Below are 27,954 nucleotides of genomic sequence, written 5' to 3' on the forward strand. Positions count from 1 at the left end.
TTCATTGCAGTACATTGCCTACTCATACGGTCCCACTTTATAGAATCACTCTGTTTCTTTCATGCATTATAAGAGATAATATAATAAAGCAGAACATATAAACACATTAGAGAGAACTGGTAAAGTTTTTACACATGGACATGGACATACATTCAGGCTGTTTTTAGAGACACGTGCTTCTATAGAGGCAAGACCGTGATTCTCAGAGGAGTTTAAAACATTCGAGCACATTAAATTAAGCGGTACTGACATACACTTAGCCTGGCTTTCCCTCATGCATCCTGAATGACTGAGTTTGTTTATGTTTCCAAAAAAAGAACTGAGGTTCAAAATTGCCAAAATTGCTCTCTTCTCATTTAGTTTCGGACCTACGACCCTTGCAAGCAACTATGGTGCAGTCACCCTGACAACCAGTACTTCTGTAAAACAAAAAAAGGACCTCCGGTGGATGGAACAGAGTGTGCACCAGGCAAGGTGGGAATTTTCTCTGAATCAGCTTTGAATTATAATTTTGCTTTTGTACAGTTGAGCTCCCCGTGGAGATAAGAAGTGGAGAGAAAAGCAGGAAGTCTGAGATGGTTTCAAATGACAATGTCAGTCTTTACTTTATGACCTTTTTTCCGTCTGCCTTTTAAAGCTGTCTTTTGTCTTTGTCGTATTTTTAGTGGTGTTTTAAAGGCCATTGTATCTGGAAATCCAGCCAGGAGCCCCAGGGCCACGATGGAAGTTGGGGCTCCTGGTCAAAATTGAGCTCTTGCTCCCGAACATGTGGAGGTGGAGTTCGCTCGCGTAGCAGACAGTGCAACAACCCTCCGTAAGTTACCACCACATCCATTTTAAATCCAGCATTTCTTCCGAAACCTCCTGGAATCATATAAAAGGAAACGTTTCGGATGTTTGGTGACATTGTGATGGAAAACATCTTTAGGGGCATCGTTTTGTTGTTGTCGTTTATCAGGCCTGCATACGGTGGTCGAGATTGCCCAGGCTCTGCTTTTGACTACCAGATGTGCAACACAGAGGAGTGTGCTGGCCCCTATGAGGACTTCCGTGCTCAGCAGTGCGTCCAGAGGAGCAACAAATACCACAAAAACATCAAACACACCTGGCTACCGTACGAGCACCCAGATGGTAAGTCTGTGAAGAGCAAAGCAGAGTTGGGTCTCTTTTGCTCGAAAGTGTTTTTGCAAAGCAACAATGGGACAGATTACATTTGCAGGGGAAAGTGCTCTCACGCATACATAAATACAGGTGGGTGTTATCTCTCCTCTGTGTCCGGATGATGTCTTTCTCAGATTCTGAGTATATTAGGATGAACCAAAGTGTGTGTGGATGTGTGTTTTCAGAGGCCCGGAAGTGTGAGCTCAGCTGTAAGTCAAAGGAAACAGGAGAGGTGGTGTTCATGAACCAGGTGATGCACGATGGGACCCGCTGCAGCTACTCAGAGCCCTTCAGCGTGTGTGCTCGAGGAGAGTGTCTGGTATGTCTTTACTAAAACTACGTGCACTCGCAAACACAAATCTTTTTAGGTCTCAAAGGCCATATAAAATAATAAGATTCAAATAAAAATCACAACATCATGTAAATACAGTTTGAGACACTTAGGACACGGTTGCACATGCAGGAATTAAAATTTGCAAATACCTCTGTCTACCTCCATTCAGTGCCAGTGAAAGGGCAAATAAAACATTTGCTTCTGGCTGCAAAACAACACGTTGAGTTCAGCGTTGGTGAACTATAACTAATGAAGGCACAGCCTCAACCAATAGCAAAGAAATAAGCATAGCTGACCTTGCTTGACGGAGGAAACATCAATTGTTTCTGGGTTTAAGCAATATTATATGATCATGGCTTTGAAAAATACAAACAGCCCCACACGTGAGCCGCTGCCTGGCTGGCAGTGAATTGGGAAAAAAGCATGGAATGCAGAAAGTGGAAAGTGTACCCAATAACATTAGATTTTACAGTTTTTATCAGCAAGCTAGCTAAGATTGGCTAGAAAACCCATAGAATAGGCCCCGCTAATTCCTATGAAAGATGCTCAGTGTTGCATGAAGCCACAAAAATTAAACAGCTATGCATGAAATTTCCCAGATGATCGACACTGCCTCTGCTCAGTGAGGCCTATAGAGCAGAGGCGCCAGAGACTTCTGCTGCCTGAGCTGGCTACTTCAGGTTTAGTGCTCTGCTGACTTCAATGGGGTTAATTTAATCTTGCTGCTCTTCAAGATTTTCAAAATTTTATTGCAGTAAATGGACCAATCTCTAGTAGTTAAACAACTTATTTTGCAGGGGTTATGATGCTTAAAAAAAATAGATGCACTGATTTGCAGGCATCTCTTTCCCAATGCAAGTCTGCGGGAAAAAGTCTTATTGGGCCCAGTGACATCATGTGACGGATGTAATTACACAACGAAAACTGACCTCAAAGCCTGCATCTAGGCCTGAGAAAATTAGCTTTTTGAGTGACATACTGGTGGTTCTCCACAACAACAAAAAAATACAATTTCGATAACATTTCCTGCAATTGTGCATACATTAAAGGATCACGGTAACCAAAACAGAATTGGGGAAATAACTAAACTGGTCATCAAGTTATGCCCAAATAGCACTAAATATGCTTCTCCTCTGTAGCATTTCTTTCAGTATCTTGCTCATGATCTTGATTTAGATATTCTTGAAGATTAGAAGATTAGTTGTATTAACATTTTAGCCAGCTATCATAACATTCGCCTGTTTCATAGCTTACTGCATGTATTTAGTCACATCATTAATTTGAATTGGCAATTGTCTCAAATTAAGCAACAGGCTAATGCTAGGTTTACATCAGATCTGCAATCATATATGTATCTGCATCACAGTGATTATAAAAGACACAAAAAAAAATGTTTATTTCCAAAATCACTGATGAATAGCTGACTTTCCTGCTGTGTCCTTTTTAAATAAATGTGTAAATAACAATTAATTCAGTAACTTAATAAGCTAAAACTGGAAATAGTTTCTGATGTGTTGTGGGCTTCTTGCAGCTTTTTATTCTAGTAAATGCTCCGCATGTTTTGTCATTTTACTGACAAAGTTCCTTCTTTTGCTTTTGTTGTATGTATTTACAGCATATTTGTCCTTGACTTCTGGAGGGTTTATTCCTGAAGGAATATGTGATAATAAATATCATCTGACAAGCTGAGTTTGGAAATGCTGTTTGCCCCTGGTGCTCTAACTTAAATAGAATTTGTTTCGATGATGAAAATTGCGCCCTTAGAGAGTTATGCAGATACGTATTTGATAAATGTACATTTTTGCATTCTGCTCACACACATGCACACACACAGGCATTTTTTTGTCTCAGTATTCACCTTGGGCACAAAGTTGAGACTTCTGTTGTTGTAGACCAGCCGCTCCGTGTTTTGGCTCCATTCCTGTTATGTCTGAGTGTGTTTCCAGTATGCATCATCTTAAACCTCCAAACCAGATGCCTGCAGCGTTTTCCCATGGCATCATTTTCCCAGTGGAGTAGTCTCACTCTGCATGACAGTCAGACGCAGCGTTGCACTCATTTGATTGACTGTCTTTGCTTTTCCCCTCACAGCATGTAGGCTGCGATAAGGAGGTCGGTTCTTACAAACAGGAGGATAAATGTGGAGTGTGTGAGGGGGACAACTCCCACTGTCGCACCGTGAAGCTGACACTCACCAAGACGCCCAAAAAGAATGGTAAGTATCAGAGACGTGGACAGGCCGCTCTTAAAATCAGCAATGCTTCTTCTGCTGAAGCGTTATTATAAGAGACAACATCATTTAACCGCTTCCTCTCCCTATTTTGGACCCTTTTTTGGCTTTTAAGGGAAACAGGGGATCTTTAGGGGGAGATGGCAGGTCAACTGTGTAGGCCACTTAGAAGTGCTAAACATCATCTGAAAGCTGGAAACGTGAAGATTTATTTGAGATGAAGCACTGCATGTCAAGCTTTAGTTACTTATAAATATGATGAAACATTGCGTTTTGGTTAGGCGCCTATTTAAACTTAAATAGTTTAATGAGTACAGTAGAAGGGCTCATGTTGGAAGTATATGATGTCCAGTCCAGTGCTCAATCATGTCTAATAAGTCGTTGCAGCAATTTTTGCCTTGATACTATTTGTTGTACAGATTTGATGCTAAATTAAGCATTTTGACCACTTGACAATTCATAAAAATTGCCCAAACGTCCTCCAAAACACCACATTGAGACACCAAGACACTGAAAAACACCATAGAAAAATCCATGATGTGACCTGACATCAAGAACTTTGACTTTTAGAGATGCTGTAAGAATTGCATTTTACAGTAATTGGACTGTGAACATGTCTGATCTGGAAATTGCTGACAAAACTGTTGTTGTCAATGTACCTATTAAAGCCATGCATCCTCTGGACGACAGAGGTCTTTTATTTATGGCTGTAAAGTTTCACAAGGCTGTGATTATCTTAGAAGTCACGATAGCTCATTTTATACAGTGAAGTCAAGTTTTAAAAATACTCTCACTACAATGAAATGACTATATGGGATTTAATATCATGATATATGAAATAGATTGGGCACATTGAACTCACAAAAGTCTCAGTTTTCCAGACATATCCAATTTATGGAATTCCAAGACAGGTTAGGGACCCTGATTTGCAGAAATGTTCAAATAAAACAGCCGAAAATATCACATTTGTACTTTTTGAGAAAAACAGCTTTTTTTTTTTTTACTCAAAACTGCATGGGACAGGCATAAAATGGGCATGTCTGTACATGGGAGACTCATGGGTACCCACAAACATTTTTTGTCCCCTTTTCTGAAAAGCTAGCATGACATGATTGGTGCCAGTGGATTCTTAAAGTCTTTCATTTTAATATGATACCAAAGTCTTCACTCAAGCTTAATGTTGGCCAAGGAAGCCAGCATCCAAGCACAGTGGAAGAGGTTCAACTTCGAGTCCTTTTGCTTATTCCCAATCCTCTGTATTTAACCACAGCCCTATCCCGTAAACTCTCCGTCTTGATTCAGAAACAATTGGCTGCTATTACATGTCCACTGTTTAAGGCTCCCAGCTGATCTGTGCCGTGTGTCTTTGTCTTGTTAGGAATGCTGAAAATGTTTGACATCCCAATAGGAGCCCGTCACATTGTTATCGAAGAGAACGAGACTTCCCCTCATATTATTGGTGAGTGCGTCCCCTGTTCTTTGTCTCCTGATGTCAAAAATTAGCCTTTCTGTCCAGGTCGGTGCAAGTTTCTGTGGAGTAAAGCTCTGCAAATGTCAATCGCTGCCTGTATTCTCGCTTCTGCAGTAGATAGCTATGAAGAATTCACATTAACATTTCCCAGAAGCTCTGCACGATCAAGTTTTTTGTAACAGCTTTTTTTTTCCTGTAGGGAAGTTAATTAGATTGGTGTCTAACAAATGGTATAAAAATTAGATTTTTTTTTTTTTTTAAGCACTGAATGATTGTCAGACAAAACAACCTCTAATTATTTTCTGAGAATCTGTTGTCTGTATAATCTCTTCGGGTTGATTTTTACAGATGTCAGTGCAGTAAACAGACATCACAAGTGCCATTGTGGTAATATGAAAAGAAAAATGCTTTCTGGCTCAGCTACACTGTTAAGCTAATGACCTTCTGTTTGAGCTGCATGTGGATGTGTGGGTGGAACATGAAAACTTTATCTGTAAAGTCCATTTGCAGTACAAAGCAATGTAATAAATGAGAACAAAACTTTAAAATGTCATCAGGTATGAGTAGATCTTTAACCTTACAATAGCTCTCTGTACAGCTGATGGTGGAGAGTCAGGATCACTCCCCCTCTCTTCCTCTCCCCACTCTTTTCCTCTCTGGCTTTTATTAGCTCATGGGAAGAAGAGATGACACACAACTTGGAGAAATTACCGTTGGCTAACCACAGCGCCAAACATCTCAAAATACATACTGACACGTTCCCTGCTTAGAGGAAAATCTCAGAGATGTTTGACAGGGGGAGGGGTTGATCCCAAATTTCTCTCTAATTCTTTTGATTTTTAATAAACAAAAAAACTACATAATGTGCTCACAATCTTTCCTCACCACACATGCATTAAAAAAAACATATTTTTACTCATTCCAGCTGTGAAAAATCAAGTGACTGGAAACTTCATACTGAATGCAAAGAGTGAAGAAGCTGAAACAAAGACCTTCATCGAAAACGGTTTGCAGTGGGAGTATTCCCTCGATGAAGGGAAGGAGATCTTGAAAACAAGTGGTCCTCTGCATGAAGGCATTATAGTGCTGGTGAGTAGACAACCCAGTGAGCAGAACAAATGTTGGCATTTTACATATCCCCAGACCACTGATATGTTTCTTTGAAATGTTTTGTATGTAGCAGATATCTTGAAACTTTTCGTTTCTTCACATTTTAATTTTAAGTTGCGAAAACGCTGTGGTTTTGGTGTGGTTAATATTAAGCACAAAAAAACTACTTGATTATGGGTAGGAAAGGTTTGGCTTAAAATACCCATTATTGTCGCCACATCCATCATTGGCAGTGGTGTGCTGGCTGCTTGACAGCCATGTCATCACAGCTTAAAATGTGCTGACGTTGGCAAAAAAATATCTGGTTGTTGTTGCCACAACCACCGCTGGAAATGTGCGGACATCGCCTCAAAAAATGCCTGCTTATTGTCACCACAACCACTGATAGAAATGTCACCAAATGTCATTAAAAAACACTGCTGGTCTCAAACTGTGGTTTAATGTTGACCTGCATGACTGCCATCTCATCACAGCTGGAAGTGTGCTGACTTTGTCTTAAAAATACCCGGTTGTTGTTGGTACAACCACTGCTGAAAATGGTTCGAAGTTGCTTTAAGAAACACTAGGTTTTTGTCGCCACAACCCCTGCTGAAAATGTGCCACGGTTGACTTATTTGTTGTCGCTTCAACCGCTGCTAGAAATATCAAGATCAAGATAAACTTTATTGTCTCCGAAGGGAAATTTGTCTTGGGCAACAATGCCACACAAATACTCCAATCACAGCTCGCTCCAGACAGCAATGCACATCCAACAGACACAACGGAGAGACAAAACAAACAGAAAGAAAATCAATATCAGTCACAAGGGTCGACTCTTAGTGTTACACCAGCCCAATGACATTGCATCAGCCCCTGAACACAAACATTGCACTGCATGTGCATTGCACCCACTCCGAATGAAAAACGACATACCCCAGAATAACAAGAGGTAAAGACATAAGTTAAAATATAATTTCAGGGCGCCTGGTGGCTCAGTGGATAGAGCAGGCGCCCCATGTATAGAGGCTGTGTCCTCGCCGCAGCGGCCCTGGGTTCGACTCCAGCCTCAGCCCTTTGCTGCATGTCATTCCCTCTCTTTCTCCCCATTTCACACTTGTGCTGTCCTATCAATTAAAAAAAGGCCCAAAAACAATCTTTGAAAAAAAATTTATCTATAATTTGGACAAGAAAAAGAACAAGAGGTGAGAATGTAATGTGTCAAAAGCAGAGCCAAAATCTCCAAATAAAACCCGAGCATAGGCCAAGGGGTCTTTAAGGTGCTTACTTAATAAATGGGATACACTAATACAGCGTCTTCAGTACTGCGTCCTTCCCTGAATGCATACTAGAGGGGGTCCAGACAAAAAGAGAGCACAGGTTTGATCATATCAAACAATTATCCTCTCAAAACACTTCATAACAGCACATGTTAATGTAACCAGTCTGAAATCCCTGTTCTCTATAAGGCGTGATACTTTAGATACAGGAATGATTATAGCCTTCTCTAATAGAGCTGGAACAGTGTGGCTCTCTAAAAACAGTTGAAAAATGGGGCCCCAAGCATCAGTTAATTCAGCTGAGCAATATTTTAGCAAGTAGGCAGCATCTGGGCCATGTATTTCTTATTACAGACATTTCTAAAAGTTGACTGTACTTGTGGAGGGTCAATTATATCTGAGGAATCCCTGAAGGAGTGAAAAACATCAGCCCACACTGAAGTGTTCTGTGAATCGAATCCTAAATTAATTTGCTCTGTCTACATCACTCAAAGTGACAAGGTGTTTATTCCCCAAGATCATGTTTGTTATCTTTTTTAGTCCCGCAGAGTTTTATTGCCCATTGAGCTAAAGCTACGTTCATTTTTTGCCTGATGCTTTTCTCTAGCCTTCCTCAGCATCATGTTGATTTCTTTTTGCACACCACCAGGCCTCTGTTTTTAAAAGCCAGCTTCCTTTTGTTGATGCAGGCTTTGACCTCTTTGGTGATATGCAGCTTGTTGTTAGGGAAGTGATTAACATACTTTTTCTGGACAACAGTGTTGACACAGAATTTAATATATAGTCTCAGTAGCCTCATTTAGCTCCAGGTTGTGAAAATGTTCCAATTAACGCAAGAAAAGCATCCTCTTATCTATCGTGAAGTGTCATTACAAAACATGCCTGGTCTCAAACAGTGGTCTGCTGTTAGCTTGCTTTGCAGCCATCACCACTGGAAATGTGCCGACATTGACTTAAAAAGATGTGGGGTTTTTATCACCACAGCCCCAGATGAAAATGTGCCAACACTGCCTCAAAAATACCCAGATCTTGTTGCCACAACCACTGCTAGAAATGTCATGTCAAAAAAAAAAAAAAGCCATGGTCAGCCTTGATCGGCTGTTGGCCTGCTTGGCAGCTATCTTGTTACAGATCAGAGTAACCTTAGAAAATACCCAGTATTTGTCGCCGCAAGCACGGCTAGAGATGTCACAATGTTGTGTTAAAAACCATGGCTGGTCTTGAACATTGGTGTGCTGCTTGGCAGCTGTTCCCTCACTGATGGAAATGTGTAGACGTTGCCTTAAAGAATATCTGTCTGTTTTTGTCACACAAAAAAAAACCACTTAAAATGAACTGACGTGTTGTTAAAAACCATGGCTGGTCTCAAAAGTGCCGCTTGAGAGCCGTCTCATGTCGGTCTCATGCCATCTACGCCCGTTCTCCTGATGCAAAACTCCGCTCATATACATGTAGTCTCACTAAATCACTTCAGAAACGTGGAAATGATATGTATCAAGTCTGTGGTTTGCAGAAACGCACAATGCCAACATTTTTTTCCGACGACTGGGCTGAAGTAGGCCTGGAAGAAGATGATACCTCTGTACTTTTGCTTTTTCTGAAGTTTTATTGTTTTTCTAATAAATTTCCTTCACTTTATTGCAGGTCATTCCACAAGAAGAAGATGTCAAGATCAGCCTGACGTACAAGTACATCATACATGAGGACCTGTTACCGCTTATTACCAACAACAATGTTCTGCTGGCTGAACTGGACACCTACGAGTGGGCGCTGAAGAGCTGGTCTCAGTGCTCCAAACCCTGTGGTGGAGGTCAGTCAGTGTATGCTTGAGTCCCAACGCAACCAAATAACAAAATAATCTATTCTACTGAGGTTTTTTCCACCACGTTACTGTTTGACTACAGTGGGAAAAGACACTGGCTGCCTGAATCTGAACCTGATTCATAGAAAATGAATAAAAAATGAATGATTTAAATTATATAAAAATGCCAAATGACATCTGAAACAATCTGCCAAGAGAGATAATACAGACTACAGCTTCTCGGAAAATAAGCAGTGATTGTGTGAATATTTGCTTCTTTATTTTTATAAATCAATTATCTTTAGATTTTTTTTCTTATTTATAAAGTAAACAATTAAACAATTACAACAACAAAATAAACAATTTTAGAAGCCAAAATTAAAATCACATCAGATGCCTGATTTCTAACAAAAACACTACAGAATAAATAGAGTAGTAATAATAAAGAGATTAATCAGTAATAAATATACGCATTAGATGTAGCCCTAGATTACAGCCTGGGGGTGCCAGGTTGCCAGACTACCATTTCCTAATTCACAATGAAAATACATTGTTGGGATTTTTTTTTGTACTTTGGATATAAGTAAGGATAATTAATTAAAGTAGAGCTCCTTTATCGAAAAAGAAAAGCCCCAAATATCCAAATCCTAGAAACAACCCTGCATGCACCTGACCTCTGCAGGGCTGCAGCGACTGTTTGCCTGCCTCGTTTATATCATTTATCTGATCAATTTTATTAATGTTTGTGTATCTGTAGCAAGCTGAGTATCCCTGCTCTAGATGAGAGGCTTTCAGATTTAACTAAATTCAGTGTTGGTATGAGCTTACCAGAAGATTGATTTTGTACACTCTCCACCCTGCAGGAATACAGTACACTAAATATGGCTGCAGGAGGAAGAGTGACAGCCGTTTGGTACATCGAAACTTTTGTGAAACCAGCAAAAAGCCTAAACCCATTCGCAAACGCTGCAATGTTCAAGAGTGCAGCCAGCCCACGTAAGTGCCCTCCACCTAAAGACTGTTATATTTCCAGCTAGTGCAGCCTTGAAAAGTAGTTTTATATATTCTGTACGTTCACACTGACCTGGAAGATAAGGACATTTTGACAAGCAGAAAAACTGCAATTGCTGTGTGGTGTGAAATCCTTTCTCAAAGAGTCTGCTGTGCCGACAGGTGGGTGGTGGAGGAGTGGAGTCCCTGCAGTAAGACCTGCGGAAAGCTCGGATACCAAACCAGGGTGGTGCAGTGCATGCAGATGCTCCACAACGGCACGAACAGGCCCGTCCACAGCAAACACTGCCTCCAGGACCGGCCGGAGATAAGGAGAGCCTGTAACCACACCATATGCCCCGCCCAGTGGAGGACAGGGGCGTGGTCTCAGGTGAGTCAGGAGGACAGCCAGCTCCACCAGCAAACAGCCTGGTTGTGTGTTTAAAGGGACAGTTCACCCCCAAATCAAAATATGTACTTTCCCTCTTACCTTTAACTCTGTTTACGTCAGTCTAAATTATTTTGGTGTGAGTTCTCAGGTGTTTGAGATATCAGTCATAGTCATGTGTGCCCTCTCTGGAATATAATGGAACTAGAAGGGCCTCTGCTTGAAGTGCTCAAATTGAAATATATATATATATATATATATATATATATATTTGAAAAACTACACAGCAATGTCTCTTTCCAGAAATCAGGATTCTGTAACTCAAGAAAATCCAGATCTTGTTGGTGAGCAGTTTCATGTAGGAACTACTTTCTTTCAACTAAACTACACCTGCCAACTGTACCAACACGCTGAAGGAAGTCTGCATTTTCTTGTGGATGAGAAGCTCGTGCTTGTTGCAGTAGATACCGCTCTCTTCGGGGATGTAAGAGTTCCCCTACACACTTGGTACAGGGGCGAAGTTTAAGTTGATTGCAATCTGCAACCTTACCACTAGATGCCACTAAACCCCACACACAAGACCCTTAAGTTACTTGACAATTATAGTTTAGGAATTTGGCATAAACATAATCAATAATCTTGAAACCTGTTTTTGTCATACTTTGATGGAGTAGAGTTCTTCAATACCTCTGAACTGAATATTGGGTCACCAGAAGAACATTTACTCAATTATATTAGATGTCTTTAGGAAATAGTATAGATTTTGGACTTCTGAAATCTCAAACTATCCCTTGAAGTTTTAATGATGCATCTAGATTTAATAAATCAGTTGTCAGTAGTCTGAAATTTGCTAGAAGCAATAAATTAGGAAATGAATGTGTTAAGATTTAATGGCTGTTTGTGTTAGACTCGGACTGTGACAGTCATAACTGATTTCATCTTTCTCAAGTGAAGTCTTACTAAGTTGCCTTTCCCTTCCATGTGTGTGTTTGTTTTGTGTCTCTGTGTGTTTTTGGGGCATGTTAGTGTTCGGTGACCTGTGGCGAAGGGATCCAACAAAGGCAGGTGGTTTGCAAAGCCAGTGACAACACCCTCGGAGAGTGTGAGGGCGAGAAGCCGGAAACAGTCCTCATCTGCAAACTAAGTTCGTGTCCAGGTGAGATCTGCGCACGTGTAATGAGGACACATTGGGCCTCACTCAGCAACATTATCTTAAATTTCTCTTAAAACTTCAGTTATTTTTTTGGTATGGAAAATATAAGAGAAGTCAACTCCATATGCACCGAACGTTCTTAACCATCCAAATCTGCTCTGATCAGGTGTGCTCAATGCTGAATCCCACTTGATCATAAGTCACCTTTAAGCATAGGTTTTTTGTTTTTTTGTTTTTTTTTCACCTTTATTTGATAGGACAGAATGTACAAGTGAAAGGGGGAGAGAGAGCGGACAACGTGCAGCGAAGAGCCGAGGCTGGAGTTGAGCCCGCGACTGATGCGGATAGAGCTCAGTCTCTGCACATGGGGCGCCCGCTCTATCCACTGAGCCGCCGACGCCACCACCTATAAGCATAGTTAATAACCTGTGTACGCTCTGCAAAGGCAGGTTTTGTGCCGTGTGCAAATACTCTGGCACGTGGCTAAGACTCGAGACATGACACTTAAAAAGGTTGAAGGAGGAAGAACTTCTGCAGTAGGGAAACTGATGTAGGCCTACTATTAAAGGAACAATAACAAAGAAAATGAGATTTCAGAGAACTGTATTGAAGTATTACAAGTAGAAGTACGGATGCAAAAAGGTTTAAATAAATTTAAATGATCAAAATGATTTTAAAAAAAAGCAGCAAGTCCCCACACATCCAATATATATGAGAAGCTGGAACCATGACGTATTTTTTAGCATGAAAAATGACTTACACAATGATAAAAATAATTGGCAATTAATTTTCTGATTAATCATTAATTATTGCGACTTTTATTTGGTCCTTAATTTTTAAAGTAGTTGTCTAATAATAGTAGTGGAGTAAAAGTTATTCTCTCTGCAGTGTAGTGACTCAAAAGGAGAAAGTGACATGAGATTAAAATGCTCAAGTTACGTAAAAGTTCCTCAGATTTGTAATTGAAGTACGTTGAGTCACGTTCCAGCACGGGTCAGCAGACGGACGCAAAGCAACTTAAATTACAATAATTGGGAGAAATGGACCACGTATAGTCATATTCCTTTAGCCATGAAATTTAATAATGCAGTCATTGTAATTACTCTGGAATATTATCTAAATTTGAGTAAATGATGTTCATGCATTATTTAAAAAACTTATTTTTTCCTCAAGCTGGGCAACAATTTGTGGTCTGTGAAAACGAGATATCTTTCTCTTATCTTGGAATGACCCCTCATAAAATTATTTTTTACCTAGTAGAGCCAGAAGTGAAAACATTGGTGAATCCCAAAAATCAGTAGGTACTAACAAACTAGGAACAAATTGTGGAATCAAACAGAAATAAGTGAAAATTTGTTCGTATAATGTTTCTTGCATGAGGTCCAGTGTTTACCAGTTTGAGAGTTTTTGAAACAGCGTGAGAGAAACGGCCTCGGCATGAGTAATTTATGTCAGTTTCTTTATGGATGCAGAGAGATTGAAGAACTGGAATAAAGATTCGTACCCTCGTTTGAAGAGCTTGTCAGAGGTCATTGTGTGCTCCATCATTTAGTCATCTCCACCTTGGGATACCATTTACATAAATATTATGTGGACATAATAACCTTTTGTAGTTTGCATGATGAATCACTGCAGCTTTGACTTTGACTCGGCTTGTAGAGTCCTCTAATGACAAAGAATCTTTTGAATTCATATGGGAACTGAGAGTTATTTCAGCGTCTGTCTCAAAACATAACTGTAGCTTTTCTCCTGTTGCTTCCTTTAAAAAAAGTTGTTTTGTTTGGTCACGGTGACCTCATAAAACCGTGACACTGTTCTGATTGGATAGATATTCTGTGTGCGAAGCGTCCATGTTTTCATAGACATGGACATAAACTGTAAGTGCAACTTGAGTGGTTGGCAGAGGCACACGGCCGTGTGGTGGTATATCTACTTTATTACCTGTTTTTTTCCTCCGCTGCAGGACAGCCAGTGTCTCCTCTCACCATTGAAACAATGGAAAATTCCACAATAAAAGATGAAGCCGTACACCAAAGGGCGCCTGAAAACCCCGTCCACAAAATCTCTTCAAGTAAGTCAATATGTAATTAGAGTCAGAAATCAGTCGCTTTGATCTAAACATCTACAGTGGAAATGTGTTTTAGTTTTTCAGTGATGTCCTCTCCTCTGTTATCTCTAGATGAGCCATGTCTGGGGGATAAATCGATTTTCTGTCAAATGGAGGTTCTTGCCCGATATTGCTCCATCCCTGGATATAATAAGCTTTGCTGTGAGTCTTGCAACAAGAAAGAACACCTCGCCACACATGCTCCTGACCTCCAAAACACCCCGTTGGCCTCAGCTGAACATGATACCTCCACTCCTTCTCACCCTGCATCACCTAAGGCTTCTTCAGTGGCTACGACCCAGAGCCCGCCGCAAACCACTAAAGCCATCAGCAGACGGCTGCGCTCCACCGCCCCGGTGCCAACCACAGCTGCCGAAGCCGAAGCTGAAGCCTCGCCATCCACAGGTGCTGCTCTGCCCCAGGGTCCCACCAGCGACTCCTTCCTCACAGCTGGTAAAGGAGACTCAGACCCGGGGCCTCTTCTACCTCCGGGGCCTCCGCGGCCCACAGCAGACTCCAGTGGAGGTGCCTCTAAAGAGCACAGTCCAAACAGCACTTTAGGCCCAGTCGCTGCCAGGTCAAGAAGGGACGATTTAGGATCCGAGAGGGACTCGAGTCACAGAACCCTTTCAGCTCAGAAATGAACAGTGAGCGATGTTGTGAATGTGCTGCTCAGTGGGACGGTCGTCTACATCAGCTCACTCTTTGCAGCATCTCAATGACTCGCAGTCTTGCTGCGGATGTTTTCTGTCTTTCTTTTTTTTTTTTCTTTTTTTTTTTTTTTTACAAAGATTTTTTTTTCCATGCCAGTGAACTTAGACCAGACCAGCGATGGTTACCTCATCAAAACTCCGGAGTGATCTGTGCACAGCGTCGCTCTGCCCTCTGTGCTTCAAATATGAAACGGAAGAAGAAAAAAAAAGTTGTCAGGTGCTGTAAACTAAAACGACTACATGACGTGTTCAAAATGTGATGACTGCATTGCTACATTCATGTTTTTATCTGTGTACAGTTGTGTAATCCTGTTTTTTTCAAGTGCATTAGAACTACTATTGAACTTGTATTGTGAACATGTGAGGAGAGGTCAAAGGCCATGGTTTTGGAGGTGCACGTGTCAGCTGTGGAGACCAGAGTGTGCCTCCTGAATAATTATAGACCTACCAGTGCTGAGATATAATGGATTAATATAGTGCATTAAGCCGCAATAACTTTTGGTCAAGTTGGCTGAAACTGTCACTGTATCCTGACAGTAGTAAGTGAGACAGTGAAAAAATCATATTCCTCCTCTTAGTGCTTCTAATGGCATTTGCAAAAATACACCCTGCCTGAATGCAAACATCCAGTACAGGGCGAGGAGTCTCCAACACTGCGACCAGGCAGCGCTGATCAACTACGGATAAAGATTCATTTACTTCATTGCCTATTTCTTACCTATATTTTTTTCAGAAACATGTTTTAGTGTACTGTTTAGCTGTGAAAAGAGAAAATTTGTCATCATCTTCAAAAGAGTCGAGCCAAACGTTTTCATTTTACAGCTGAACAGTTTGCTAAAAATTGGTTTCTGAATACATTCTAGGCCAGAAATTGGCAACGCTGTAACAAAATCTTGATTCATGTTGGATCAGTGCTCAGTACTGTCGGACACTTTGACCACAGTTCACGTAACAATGGACACAACTGACAACGGCGTTGAGACTCCCCTGCTCTGACTGATTGTTTTTGCTCAGGCCCGGTGAATTATTCCAAATACTATTAAAGATACACCAACAGTTTGAGCAAATTTGACAAAAAAATGTTGTTTTTTTTTTATAAAAGTTGCTAAGTACAGCTTTAAATAGTTAAATTGCATTGAATAACCTGATGTACATTTTCAATTTGATAAGTAATTCAGTTTTTTTATTCTAAAAATGAATAGAATTTTAAATACAATATTTAAAAAATATATTTTATTTTCTGTTGTTCCCTTCAAGATATATAAAAAGATAATGATATAGCACCTAAAAGTTAAATTAGGTTCATACTAAGCTGAATTAACTCGTGTGCAGTGGGTGATAGTGCAGCACAACAGCCGGCGAATGCACTCAATGCTTCCTGCTGATTAGGATGAAAAAAATCACTCTCATGTGCATTAACAATGAAGCTACAGCCAAGAGATTTCTTGCTAAGCATGAGTACTGGAAGCAGGGAGAAACAGCCTTATTCGTTATTTAAGATGCAGTTACTTATAAGATGTATCCGATTAATTATAAAGGGCTGTAATTATTCCAGTGGCACACTCCACACTCCACAGCCATCACTCCTGACAGGGAGCCTTGTCGCTCCTCTGTCTCTGGTGCTCTTTTTTTGTTGTTTGTTCCCAAATCCAACGTACTGGTGATAATCCTCACTGGTAAAAAATCATGACTGTCTGCAAACCAACCCCACTGTAGCATGCCTTCTGTCTGCCTTTTTGGAAGTCAGTCACTTAATGCTTTAAAAACATAAAAAAAGATTTAAGAAAAAACAGAATTCATTATCTTTTTGTAACTGGTATATTTTTCAGATAATAATGTATATAGTGTAAATTTCAAGTTATGAAAAAAAAAATTAACAACCAGGAATTGAATGGAAAGTATGATGCAATTGTAAAAAAAAAAACAAAAAAACAAAACAAAACAAGAAAAAGAAAAAGTACAGGCGGTGCTGTAAGTCTACAGACTGTGGTTGGTCATACTGTTACACCATTCCGGCATTGCAGTTCATAACATCATTATGTTTATTGTATAGTTCTTGTATATACGTACGTGAATGAAAGCTTTAAATGTTAATATTTATTGAATTTTTAAGTGGTATGGAGAAAAAAGTAAAACGCGTTTGAAAGAACTGAGATTCTTGTCATCTCACTTTCCTCTGTTTAGCCTCCATTTACTCTTATTTTATACTCTTTCTTACCCCGGGTCTATTAAGAGGTTGACCCGCAGGACTTTTTTTTAAGCGACTCTGAATGATTGTCCTTGAATCAAAAGCTTCCATTCACAGATTCAGTCAGTTTGAGTTGACTCATGTCGATTCACGGAGCTGGTAGGAGGATACTGTCATGTGGAGCTTTAAAGGCTGGATTAATGTCATTTTTGTTATACTGCTTTCAAACGCCTGTCAAGAGTAATCTTTGATCCATGAGCACGATTTCTTCAAAAAAATGACAAAAGAGAGAATAAGCTACTTTATAAGAAATGTTCAAAAAATTAAAAATAGATGCCAAAATGAAGACCGCTATGCTCAGATACCAGAGTGCCTGTAACCACTTCAGAAGATGCCACCACAGATCGTAAACTGGCTTTTTATTGGCTCAATTCTTTCAAGAAATCAGATTTATAAAAAAAAATGAAGTTAGGGAAAAATTCTATTTATAATATTGTAATTACATAATACAAAATTTTTTTTAAGCACTTTTCTCATCATTTCCTTGTTTTATTTAACTACTTTATTTCTTTTTAAAGTCATTTTCAAGTAAAATTCTTATACTTTTTAATAATTTCTTGCCTTTTTTGGGGGGGGGGTGCTATTAAGTGCTATTAGTGTGCTATTAAAAGTATTTTTGACATGGATGAAAATGAATCAAGCAAAAAAAAAGGCACATTCAAGGATTTTATTAATTTTCTCATATGCAGTGAGTCGTGTCAGCAGACGAGTAATGACTCCTAATCAGGACATCTTGAGGTTTGAGTGGCAAACTGTGATATTAATTCCTATAACAAGCCAGCTTCCTTCCGGCGAGCTGGCACTGAGCTGCTGACACCAGTGTCTGACGGCGTCTCCTCCGGGCAGCATTTCTGCTCTCACTGAAAGGGCAGCCTTCTGTGAGCGATGACAGGATGCTGCTGCAGACTCAGCTCAGCGTGGCGCCCGCTGTGAGACGTCTGCGGAGGTGCCTGATGAAATCCAGCTGTGCTCGGGGCAAAGCCTGATTGACAATGGACTTTGGCAGCCAGCCCTGAAAACAACATTAAACTTTGTTAAACCACTGACATGTATTTTGAGGGCTGTCAGTATTGTAAAACAAAATCTAACAAGACTGCAGCTGTGTAATAAATATGTACTGTTCATACGCAAATATGGATCCCTATAGAAAAACTAACTAACAAATTTCTAGCGTGCTTTATTGTTTTCATCAGTTACATAATGTCTGGTTCCATAATCCTTATTTTTTAAAATAATAGTAATATTGGACTTTGAATGAAGCTGTTTGAATGAAAATTAAATAAAAGCACAAGAATACAAACAAGATAACAGAGTAAAAACTCAAATGAAACTTTGTGAGAATTAAACAACAGCTGATTGGTACTTTATTTATCAGAGGAGGGGGGTAGCTGTTTTTTGTTAAATCTTGTTCCCCCCGAAGCTACAAATGTTTTCCTTGAGTCTTCCTGAGTGACTGGGGGGAACACATGCCCCCCTCCAACATTAAAAACAATTTCATTCATATGAAACATTTAAAATAAATTGATAGAAGCCCTCATTGCACACAATGTGTGAAATCTGAAAATGTCTGTTTTTACACTTCCTGGCTGTAGTATGTTGGGTAAGTTTGGTGCTTTTCTTATTTTGTTTTTTTTTGTTGTTGTTGTTAAATATGCCTTTCAAATCACCAGCAAAATTTGGGGTTCAAATGTAATGTAACTTGAGTCTCAGAAACATGGGAAGAAGGCACTGAGCAATAATAAAGAAATGACACCAAAATTAGCATTAGTTAAAAAAAAAAAAGAAGAGGAAATGACCTAGAAAAACTGTTAAAAATAATATCGATTCTGTAACATAATTTCAAATATGTAATTATGATAATCAGCTTTAAATATGTTTTTTTTTCTAATAATTTCCTCTTAACTTTAAAAAATAATTTTCTAACTAAGTTGCTTAAAGTTGCACATTTTCTTTTTTCCCCATGCGTTTAAAAGGAATCACATCAATTTGCTCAGAGTTTAAATATTGTGAAAGGTGTCTGAAAGCAGCACAAGAAAGCAATGCTGATCCAGTTTTCAAAGGGTTAAAGTGTGTATAATTTAGTGGCATCTCGCCGTGACGTCGACAGAACTGAAACTTCTATGTGCCAAGCATGTGGGAGAACCACTGTGGCCAACGCAAACGGTCCTGTGTAGAGTCAGTGTTTGCATTTTCAGCTCCACACTACTGCAGAAACAACATGGTGGCTTTCGTAGAAGAGCTCCTGCTACATATGCAGATATAAACAACTAATTCTAAGGTAACGGAAACACAATAATTCCTTTTTTCAGTTTGATTATCAATGAATAAAAACATTGTTATGAATATTATATGTAATTTTTTTTGCCAAAAATGCCCCTATATCATACACACTGGACCTTTAAACTATATAAAGTTGTGTCTTCGTCCCTTTTTTCAGTTTGATTGTCAATGAATAAAAACATTGTTATGAATATTATATGTCATTTTTTGCCAAAAATGCCCCTATATCATACACACTGGACTTTTAAACTAAACTATATAAAGTTGTATCTCCGTCCCTTAGGCCGCAAAATAAAACAACAAAAACAAAGTTCCCATCCTTAAATAAAAAATTTTAAAAAATAGTTGACCCCCCCTCCCCCCAACAACTAACAAACAGTCCCTTAATGAGCAGCTGTTGGTGTGACTGCGGCCGCACGAGGGCAGAGCTCACCACAGGTGACACTCTTCACCCAGCTGACACTCCGGAAATGATTTTGACGTTTGACGTTTTTTGGGGGTGGGGTTGTAACCGGCCTGGACGAGCAGGAAAACGAAGATTCAAACAGTGCAATGTGATAACTAATTCATTGTGGGTTGAGCTTAGCATTATTGTACCGTTTCTAAGTTAAAAATGGGTTACATTTACCTCAGTTAAGCAGTGCACCACCCAGCAAAACACCTGAGAGGCTCAAATCAAACACACCTTCGATGTTGCGTCATCAGGTGCGCGCTGTGTTTAGCTAACATGCTAATGCTACAGGGATCCTCGCGACTGTCAGTTTGTTTTTGGTCACATTGGCTGCTGAGCCTCATCAGCTCAAAGTGTTGGAAAAGTTTGAGAAGCGATGTGGGAGCAGGGAGACCTCGTGGACTTGTTATACTGGGACACAGAGGCCGCGTGGACCGTTTGAACGAGCACAGTTGAGGAGGACACAGTCCGTCACACAGGTGAGTACAACCACAAACTCGCGTGGGTGTGCAATATAATCTGCAAAAACTGTTAAAGGTGCTGTTGCTCTCCTCCATCCATGTCATTCATGTTAACACGCAGCTGTTTTTTTGCCATCAATATTCAAAACAGGTGCAGGACAGTTATGTCGATACAGTTAACAAAAGGGATACACGATAAAATCGGCACGTCATCAGTATCGGCTGATGGTGGCTTTTAAAATGAAATATACTTTTCTGCTGATATAAGGCGACAAAATGATACTTTAATCAGTGTAACAAAGTAATAATGCTTTGCTACAGTACTAAGTATTTTTTTGAATTATGTATATTTTACTTGAGTTTGTATTGTTTTCTATCTATGTATATATATATCTATATGTAAATCTATGTTTTGGTACACTGACATTGAAAAAAATGACTAAGAAAATAATCAAAATATTGTCATTGAAGCACGCCAGAATGCAAAAATGAATTAATTAATGGATTTTTTTTCAGTGTCAGTGTTTATGTTTTCAGTGCCAAATGTTATTTTCAGATTCTGTTTTCTGTTTTCTGATATCCAGTTACATGCACCAGTTTCAAAGTTTTGTCTACAAAAATATAATTCAGTGAAGTTTACTTAGACTACTTTTAACTTACCTACTGTTTACTTTTCACACAAGTACATTGGCTTTTATAGTGTTATATCATTTTCTTGTAGCTCCTCTTTGCATCCCTGTCTGCTACTTGATGCTTTCCCACTACATTTCAGAGAGAAATATTTTATGTCTTACATTTTTACATTTACTATAAGTTTGTAACTACTTACTTTTCAGTGGAATATTTGAACTAAAACATGAGATATGCTTATAAATACAATGCACTGTTAAAGATTAAACCAGTGGTTATTTACCTTTTTGGCTTATGACTCCCTATAAAAACTGTGTAGTTGGGTCCCCTTGACACAATTTTATTCTAAACTTTAGACTGTGTTTTATTTTTTTATTTGTATTTTTTTGTTAAAGCTTTGTTTAACCAGGAATAGTCCAACTGATATTCAAAACCTCTTTTCCAATGGGGTCCTGGCCAAGATAGCAGCACAAAGAATTTCACACAAAAAGATGTTTTTAAAGGTGTATTTAAAATAACTTTTTGAAGGCCAAAGAGGTACAAACACATATTTTAAAAAAAAAAAGCAAAAATGAATGCAAGTTTTTGTAGCAGAATTATGTTGTGATTGTTTGGAGCAGCCTAACTCTTAAATTGGGACTAACTTTATATTAGATAATTAAATCTAGTTCTACCTCAATCATTGGTGTAGCAGCATGGTGTATCTTATTTTTCTCTTGTCTTAAAACATTGGAAACCCACCAAGCACCAGCTACATCTGCCTCTGCAAACCCGGCAGTCTATCTACCGAAAACCATCAGCTTTTCATTTGTCACCTGCTGCTCTGCTGTTGATTGACTGAGTGTTTGCTCCCTCCACCATCATTCTCCATTTGACTTAGTTGTGATTGTATATTCTTTTTCTGTATCTAGCTACCGCTTATCTCAAAATTGTGTATTCAGTATCAGAGGGATTAATGTTTGCTGTGATCTGGGCTGTTAATCCTGAGGGAATATGAGTTACCGTGAACATCTCAGAGAGCAGATCCTGACCTGCATTACAAATATATATATATATGTGTTTTTCCAGTGATACTTCCACAGTGTTGGCCCCAGACTGTGTCATTTTAGCATATTGCTTTACTGAAACACACAGACTGAGTGTTGTCTTTTTTTTTTTTTTTTTGAGATGTTTATCTGTTGCATACAGCCGAAAACAGCCAGCATGAGAAGCTGCTCACCAGATAAAGGCCTGGCAGGTTGGAGCTTAGAAACAAGCTGAAAAAGTCATGTAAAAAGTGCACCTGTAAATTGATATTGCACCAATGGGAGTGCATCCACGCAAAAACATTAGTCTTGTGATAATTGGATGCAGCATCTGCTGGAGTCTGCAGATGCTTTTTCTATTATCCCTCACAAAATGGAAACTGCAGTATATTGATTTACCTTGACATCCATATTAAGGAGCCATGTGAAGCGGCTTTTTCCTGAGTCCTCGTCCAGAGGCTGAATGATGATGCAGGTTGGTCCATCCTCAGCTCTGTAAACATGCAAACAAGATCAGTAACTCATTAGCATTCAACCAGGGTTTATTACAGATCATGTGCTTGTCGATTATGAATATTTTTAATTCCAAACTAAAAGGAGAGGTTTGGTATTCTGCAAACTGTCCCCTATTTTCCCATGTTTTTGTGTCTAAATGACTAATGGGAGCGACAGTATTTTAAATTGGATCAGAATTTAGCGAGACCTTTGCAGATGCTAATGGCCAAAGATAGTCCTTCTTGTCAAAGAGTAGGATCCCTTTTGTTTGACCAAAAACCACCCCGAAAACACTACCGCCAAACCCACCAGGCTTCATATAAATAAACATTTTATCACAGTAAAACATGCTTTATTCAAAATTGACAGACACAAAATAAAACTCACAAAAATAGATTTTTTCCCGCTTTCCCAACAATCACCAAGTGATGAAAGCAATTTAAGGGGTGTTTCTGGTTCAACAAATTGGATCTGAGAACGATGTCTTTGTCTGTAGGGATCTTGCTATAAATTGTCAGACACTTAGAATAATCTGAGCATGTCAGTGGCAAACAAATAAGCACTTCTATCATGCCTTTGCAGCCTGTCTTTTATCATGTGTGCATGCGTCCCTTTCTTTTTTTATCATTCTGTGCCCCCTCTCTAAATTCTGCCATTTTTGCGGGTCTGTGAGTGCATATTTTTATTCCTCAGCAGCAGTTTGAGTTGTGGCGTGAATAACTGATCAGTTAATGTGGTTATTAGAGCTGATCAGATGGATGAATGGGAGGAGAAGCAGAGTGCCAACACAACAAATGGTGAAGTTTCACTTCGCTAACACTCATTACATGAGTGCAGACTTTCAAAGCCACTGATATCAGCTGCTGATTACAACAGAACAAATGAAAATCTTAGAGCGCTCCATCGAGGTTATCGCAGCCGGCTGGATCTCGTGTTACAGTTCAACAGTAAGCTAAAACATGATTCTGAAAACATTTTAGGACAGAAATACGCAACTAAGTATCAGAATATTGCTTCATATTTGATCAGCGCTGCTTATATTTAACATTTGATCGATTTTTTTCGCCCTCTGTTTTCATTGTGTATTTTAGGTAAGAAATTGGCAGTGCAGTAATGTATATTCAATCAGTCTAGTTTTACAGTTTGATTGGATTCAGTCTCGAGTGAGAGACAGAGAGAGGGGCAGGTAACGCTCTGCTGTATAATTTTGAGTATGTGGTGGCATTGACTGGTTTGGTGGCAGTTGGCGGGCAACATGAAAATGCAGAAGTACAGCCTGTAGTTCGAGCAACAGCCTCAAGAGCCAGTGAAACACTGCCAAATGACTTAAATTACATAATTTTGAGGAGTTTCACTGGAGTGAAAGGAGGGAAGTTTACTACAGATCATCACTACTCACATTATTTTGATACAGAGCTGGTTGAAAATCTGCAAAGTATCCCTTTAAGAATGGACAGAAACACGTGATGGTGAATGAGTTGTGCCTGCTCTGCATGTGATCCTACCTCACAAAACCCGCCTGAGGTGGGAAAGGCTCCAGCTGAATCGCTGTTCCTCCAAGATAAACGCTGGAGTTTTGTTTGCAACTGTGTCTCACACTCAGAAAGTCCCTTTGGCCAATCAGATTTCCCGCCGTCTGGGCTGAAACTTCGTGAGTGACAATCGTTTCGGGTCCGACACGCATCAGAACCTGCAAGAGACACAAATATCAAATGTAGTTTGTAAATCACTGAGTGGAGTTCAGGACTGAATTGCAATGTAACGTGTGTAGTGTCAGCGCATGTTTCTGTTTGCAAATATATAACAAATGATATTACCGGTATTACTTTTAAGTTAAAACTGCATACGTTGTAGATTCTAACGTGCAATATTCACAGCAGAAAACTCACATAAGCATTCTTTGTTATTTTCCTAGTTTTTTCTTTTTGTTATTATTGGTAATTATTGTTATTTTTATTATTATTGGTGATCTTAATGATTATTTTTGTGGTTTCTTTCAGCTGTCAACAAGCTGTCATCTGTTCACATATCTTTCACTCTGCAGAGGATTATATGTCAGAATAGCCAGGAAAGCAGGGGTGTCCAAACTTTTTAAATGGGGCCAGATCAGATTATGTGAGAATACCTGGGGATCAGCGGCCTCTCAGATCAAAGGGGATATTAACAAACTCAGCTGTTTCATCTTCAGTAAAAATGTATTCAACTTTCCACTGCTCCTGAAAGTGGCGATCCTCGCTGTTGACTTTAGGCTTCTTTCTTTTGCTATTAGGTAATCGCTGCATTTGCTTGTTCACAGTCTGTCCATGAAAACACATTAGTTTTGTCTGCATAGTTCCCAGCGTATACATGTCTACATATTGTATAGTGGTTCTTTCATTGTGAGACGAAGAGAAAAAATGCAGTGATCTGGTTTGATTAACCAATGTTTCGTTGCGGCCACATAAAGTTTATTTTAAAAGTCAAACCGAGGGCCATTTAAATTGGTCCCCAAGCTGGATTTGCCTACAGTAAACCATGCTGGCTTGCATACCGCAAAATTTGACTTATGGTGACATTCTATGAATAAACTAAATCTTTTTCTGGCTAAAAAGTATGGTAGTTGGGGTACTGGAACACACCGTAATTCTGCATTTTCTCTGAATAATTCTTAAAAAAGCACCAGAAATAATGGATGTTGAGCCAGTTAGTGCAGTGAAACATTGTCTTTGGCATAGTTCTTGAGTTTAATATTTCTGAATTTGAATGGTTTTCATAATTTTATTTTAGAACTGTTAAATATTAATGTTTTTATTAGGTGTTTTACTTTAAAAATTTAATATTAGCATCATTCCCTTTTCCTGCCTGCCTCCTAACCTGGACTTCAATGGAAAAAGTCATGAAACGTAAAAGCAAAATCCTGATTGATTTTAGAACTGTATGCAAATCTGTGCATTGTACAGTACTTTAATTATTCAATAAAAATCAATGATTAGTTTATAAAATATTTAGTTATCAAAGGTCAGCTGCTCACTTTGATATGCTGTATGCTCGGGTTCCACTGGTGCATCTCCTCCACTCGGACAAACAGGAGGTCGTAGAGCTCGTCCACGCTGGCCTCAAGGACCGCCTCCAGCCTGAAAACCTTCCCAGCTCCGGGCATCACTTTGCTGCAAATCACATCCCCGTTGCTCTTAAAAAGGATAGTAACAAAGAAGCAGAAGCATGTAATTATAGCACAATAGTCACTTGGTTGGTGGACATTGGAGGCAAATTAACCGAGTCACCTCAATCAGTCAAATCGGGATGGCACTTGAATCAGTCAGACGTTACCTCTGTGATCTCGACCTTCCAGCCTTGTTTGTCATCCAGCATACACAGAGCCTCCCTCATAGCCTCTTGGCCTTTTTGTACAAAGAACAGCTGGTTTTCTTTTGATGGTGCAGGCTTTATATCTTCAGTTACAGGATCTGCAAAAGATTTTTGCTTGTAAAATTTCACAAAGTACACTTTGAAACCAGAGCAGAATTTTTTTTTTTTTTTTTTACTTTTACCGTTATACTTCAATCCAGCATGTGTTCTCGTGTGATGTTGGAACCGTCCCCATCTCTGGAGGTGTGTGAGCTCCTGGCCTATCACTGCCACAGCTGTGCGTTGAAGTCCTGCATGAAAGAACAGTTACAACAGAGATGCAAAAGCTTACCCAGATAAAGTCTTACCCAGAATGCAGTATTTGCACGAAAAGGAATAAAGTTTGACTTTTCTCAGGTTATTCAGAGTTTTTACGTACCTGCTACACTCCTCAGATGTGGATAGGAGATTCCACAGCAGAGCTTTACAACAGCAGGCAGCATTTTGTCTGTCTTTGGCAGTGACAGCAAAGCAACAGAGTCAGTCTTTGGTCTTTATATGGCCTTTGAAGGACGCCTCAAAGAGATAAGGGCCTATCTCCTAAAAGGAGATAGGACTCTGTTTCGAAGGCCACAAGAGTTTCATTAACTAAAACACAGCATTAGACACATGGAAGAGAGGCAGAGAGAAAACCTTAACAGTAAGTGCTGTGATTGTAGCATATATGATAAATGTACTCAAGCTACATATGTCAAGGAAGTCTACTTTAGACTGACATTTAATGACAGAAAAAGCATTTAGTAGCAAGTGTAACCAGCATGACTGAAAATGTTAAGACTGTAATTTTTCTAAAGTTGTACCCTGTCTGACATATGAAGCAGAATAACGATTAGCTACTTGAGAGGAGACAGCTATATTTATCCATATAGTATGAAGTTTACTTTAGACGTTTGATTTGACTAATTCCTCTATATGTGCACTATGGTAAATGGATTTTATTCTTCTGTATAGCACTTTCCTTCCTTAATGGACAAAGTGCTTTTCCACTTATACACCCACTGACACACACGAGTGCCATTAAAGAGCTGACGTCCAAGGCGCTGCCCTCCCCATTGGCACAAATTGGGAGTCAGTGTTTTGCTCAAGAATAGACAGGAGGAACTTGGGAGCGATCTTTGACAACCCTCACTAGACCTTGATCCACAGCGGATCAAGCAATCCTTGCTTAACGTTTCGGCGAAGGCGTAAGCTTGTAGGGGTTCATGTGTTTTGGCATGTGTGTTATAGACTCACCTTCCAAACTACTGGACCTATCAGCCTAATATTTCGTCACTGTATGCTCAAGGATTGCTTGTGGATGCAGTGATTCACAATTGTTGAAAAGCCTGTTTTATTGACTATTTTATACCAACATTGGCTGCTGACTCCTCGACTCAGCCAAAAATAACAAGCCTTGCAGGTTACATTCTGGTCTTTGTCGTTGTTCAAGAGCTGACATCCATATAAAAGTTTGGTCTCGTTTTGAACAAGCATCTGCAGATCAATTCCATACTTCAACTCCACGGGGTGCAGCTGTGCTGCGCTCTAACTGCCATGGCAGCGACCTGTTTTTTCTGTCCACCACACAGCATCATACCACAGCGGGATGGTGGAGATACACTGGTTCTGTTGACATATGTGAAGTGGACAGTGGCAGCTACAGAATGGCCAGTTGACTTGTTGTTTGCCATATTTGATGTATCTCCACCAGGAGTGCTTCAGAAGTGGACCATTTTGTCTGCCTGATGTTATAAACTTGTAGATTTGTTTATTTGGTCATATTTCCTTGATATTTGTGCTTATGTCATAAGTAAGTCGGCTAGATACTTTCAGTTGTGTGTATTATTTTCTAATTTGTTGTGCTGTAGCTTCCAGACAGAGTTAATACTGTTAAAAGTCCAGTAAAGAATGACATGGGTCAAAGTATTGAGGCTGCTTTTTGGTTATTAAAAATATGTTCATCTTCATAATGAAATCGTATTTATATTTTGCATACAGCATCTGTTAGCAGCAGCAGCAGAACTCAATCTGCTTTGTTTAATGCGCTGCGGTAATGCGCATAAGCAGTAAAGCGACTGCTAGGCCGAGATCTGCACTTTACCCGGTGCACTTTCTTGCTAACTCAAGTTTTGCAGAAAAGCTAAACAAATAATTCCCTTTTACATACAAATAATTTTATTTTGGAGTGCACTCAAGTGCAGTGATCCCTGAGACTTTGTAACTAAGGATGCATCATTATTCAGTCACTAAAAATACTAATTAAGGTTTCTTTTTCTTGTTCAAA

At 39.5% G+C, this 27,954-nt stretch overlaps 2 protein-coding genes across 5 annotated transcripts in view; one reads left to right on the forward strand and one right to left on the reverse strand.

Moving 5' to 3' along the window:
- Nucleotides 1-15,780, forward strand: part of LOC121958798 (A disintegrin and metalloproteinase with thrombospondin motifs 14) — a 63,643-nt gene extending 47,863 nt beyond the window's left edge. For 3 of the 4 annotated variants that reach the window (XM_042507927.1, XM_042507926.1, XM_042507928.1), the window contains 13 exons: nucleotides 361-474; nucleotides 666-814; nucleotides 959-1,131; nucleotides 1,347-1,480; nucleotides 3,587-3,710; nucleotides 5,104-5,184; nucleotides 6,122-6,285; nucleotides 9,207-9,372; nucleotides 10,227-10,359; nucleotides 10,537-10,744; nucleotides 11,768-11,897; nucleotides 13,858-13,965; nucleotides 14,074-15,780. In XM_042507927.1, coding sequence (XP_042363861.1) covers nucleotides 361-474; nucleotides 666-814; nucleotides 959-1,131; nucleotides 1,347-1,480; nucleotides 3,587-3,710; nucleotides 5,104-5,184; nucleotides 6,122-6,285; nucleotides 9,207-9,372; nucleotides 10,227-10,359; nucleotides 10,537-10,744; nucleotides 11,768-11,897; nucleotides 13,858-13,965; nucleotides 14,074-14,645 — 2,256 coding nt within the window. In that variant the 3' untranslated portion in view covers nucleotides 14,646-15,780. Of the gene's footprint in view, nucleotides 1-360; nucleotides 475-665; nucleotides 815-958; nucleotides 1,132-1,346; nucleotides 1,481-3,586; nucleotides 3,711-5,103; nucleotides 5,185-6,121; nucleotides 6,286-9,206; nucleotides 9,373-10,226; nucleotides 10,360-10,536; nucleotides 10,745-11,767; nucleotides 11,898-12,151; nucleotides 12,585-13,857; nucleotides 13,966-14,073 lie in introns of those variants that run through there. The other variant, XM_042507929.1, reaches the window with a different exon arrangement.
- Nucleotides 15,781-17,869: 2,089 nt separating this feature from the next.
- On the reverse strand, nucleotides 17,870-26,134 carry star2 (steroidogenic acute regulatory protein 2). Its single transcript, XM_042508465.1, has 7 exons — nucleotides 26,071-26,134; nucleotides 25,835-25,942; nucleotides 25,614-25,750; nucleotides 25,315-25,473; nucleotides 23,810-23,994; nucleotides 22,209-22,302; nucleotides 17,870-17,974 (listed from the first exon to the last, which is right to left on the reverse strand). Exons 1-7 carry the CDS (start codon nucleotides 26,132-26,134, stop codon nucleotides 17,870-17,872), a joined length of 852 nt encoding a protein of 283 aa, XP_042364399.1.
- Between the last annotated feature and the right edge of the window lie 1,820 nt (nucleotides 26,135-27,954).

The sequence above is a fragment of the Plectropomus leopardus genome, chromosome 19 (genome assembly GCF_008729295.1).
Source record: "Plectropomus leopardus isolate mb chromosome 19, YSFRI_Pleo_2.0, whole genome shotgun sequence".
NCBI classification, from domain to species: Eukaryota; Metazoa; Chordata; class Actinopteri; order Perciformes; family Serranidae; genus Plectropomus; species Plectropomus leopardus.

Coding starts and splice junctions, on each gene's coding strand:
- star2 (XM_042508465.1), bottom strand. CDS start 26,134: ATGCTGCCTGCTGTTGTAAAGCTCTGCTGTGGAATCTCCTATCCACAT. Junction 25,474..25,613: donor GGAAGGTCGAGATCACAGAG/GTAACGTCTGAC, acceptor ATCCTTTTTAAG/AGCAACGGGGATGTGATTTG. Junction 17,975..22,208: donor TCCTTAATATGGATGTCAAG/GTAAATCAATAT, acceptor TGTTGTTTTCAG/GGCTGGCTGCCAAAGTCCAT.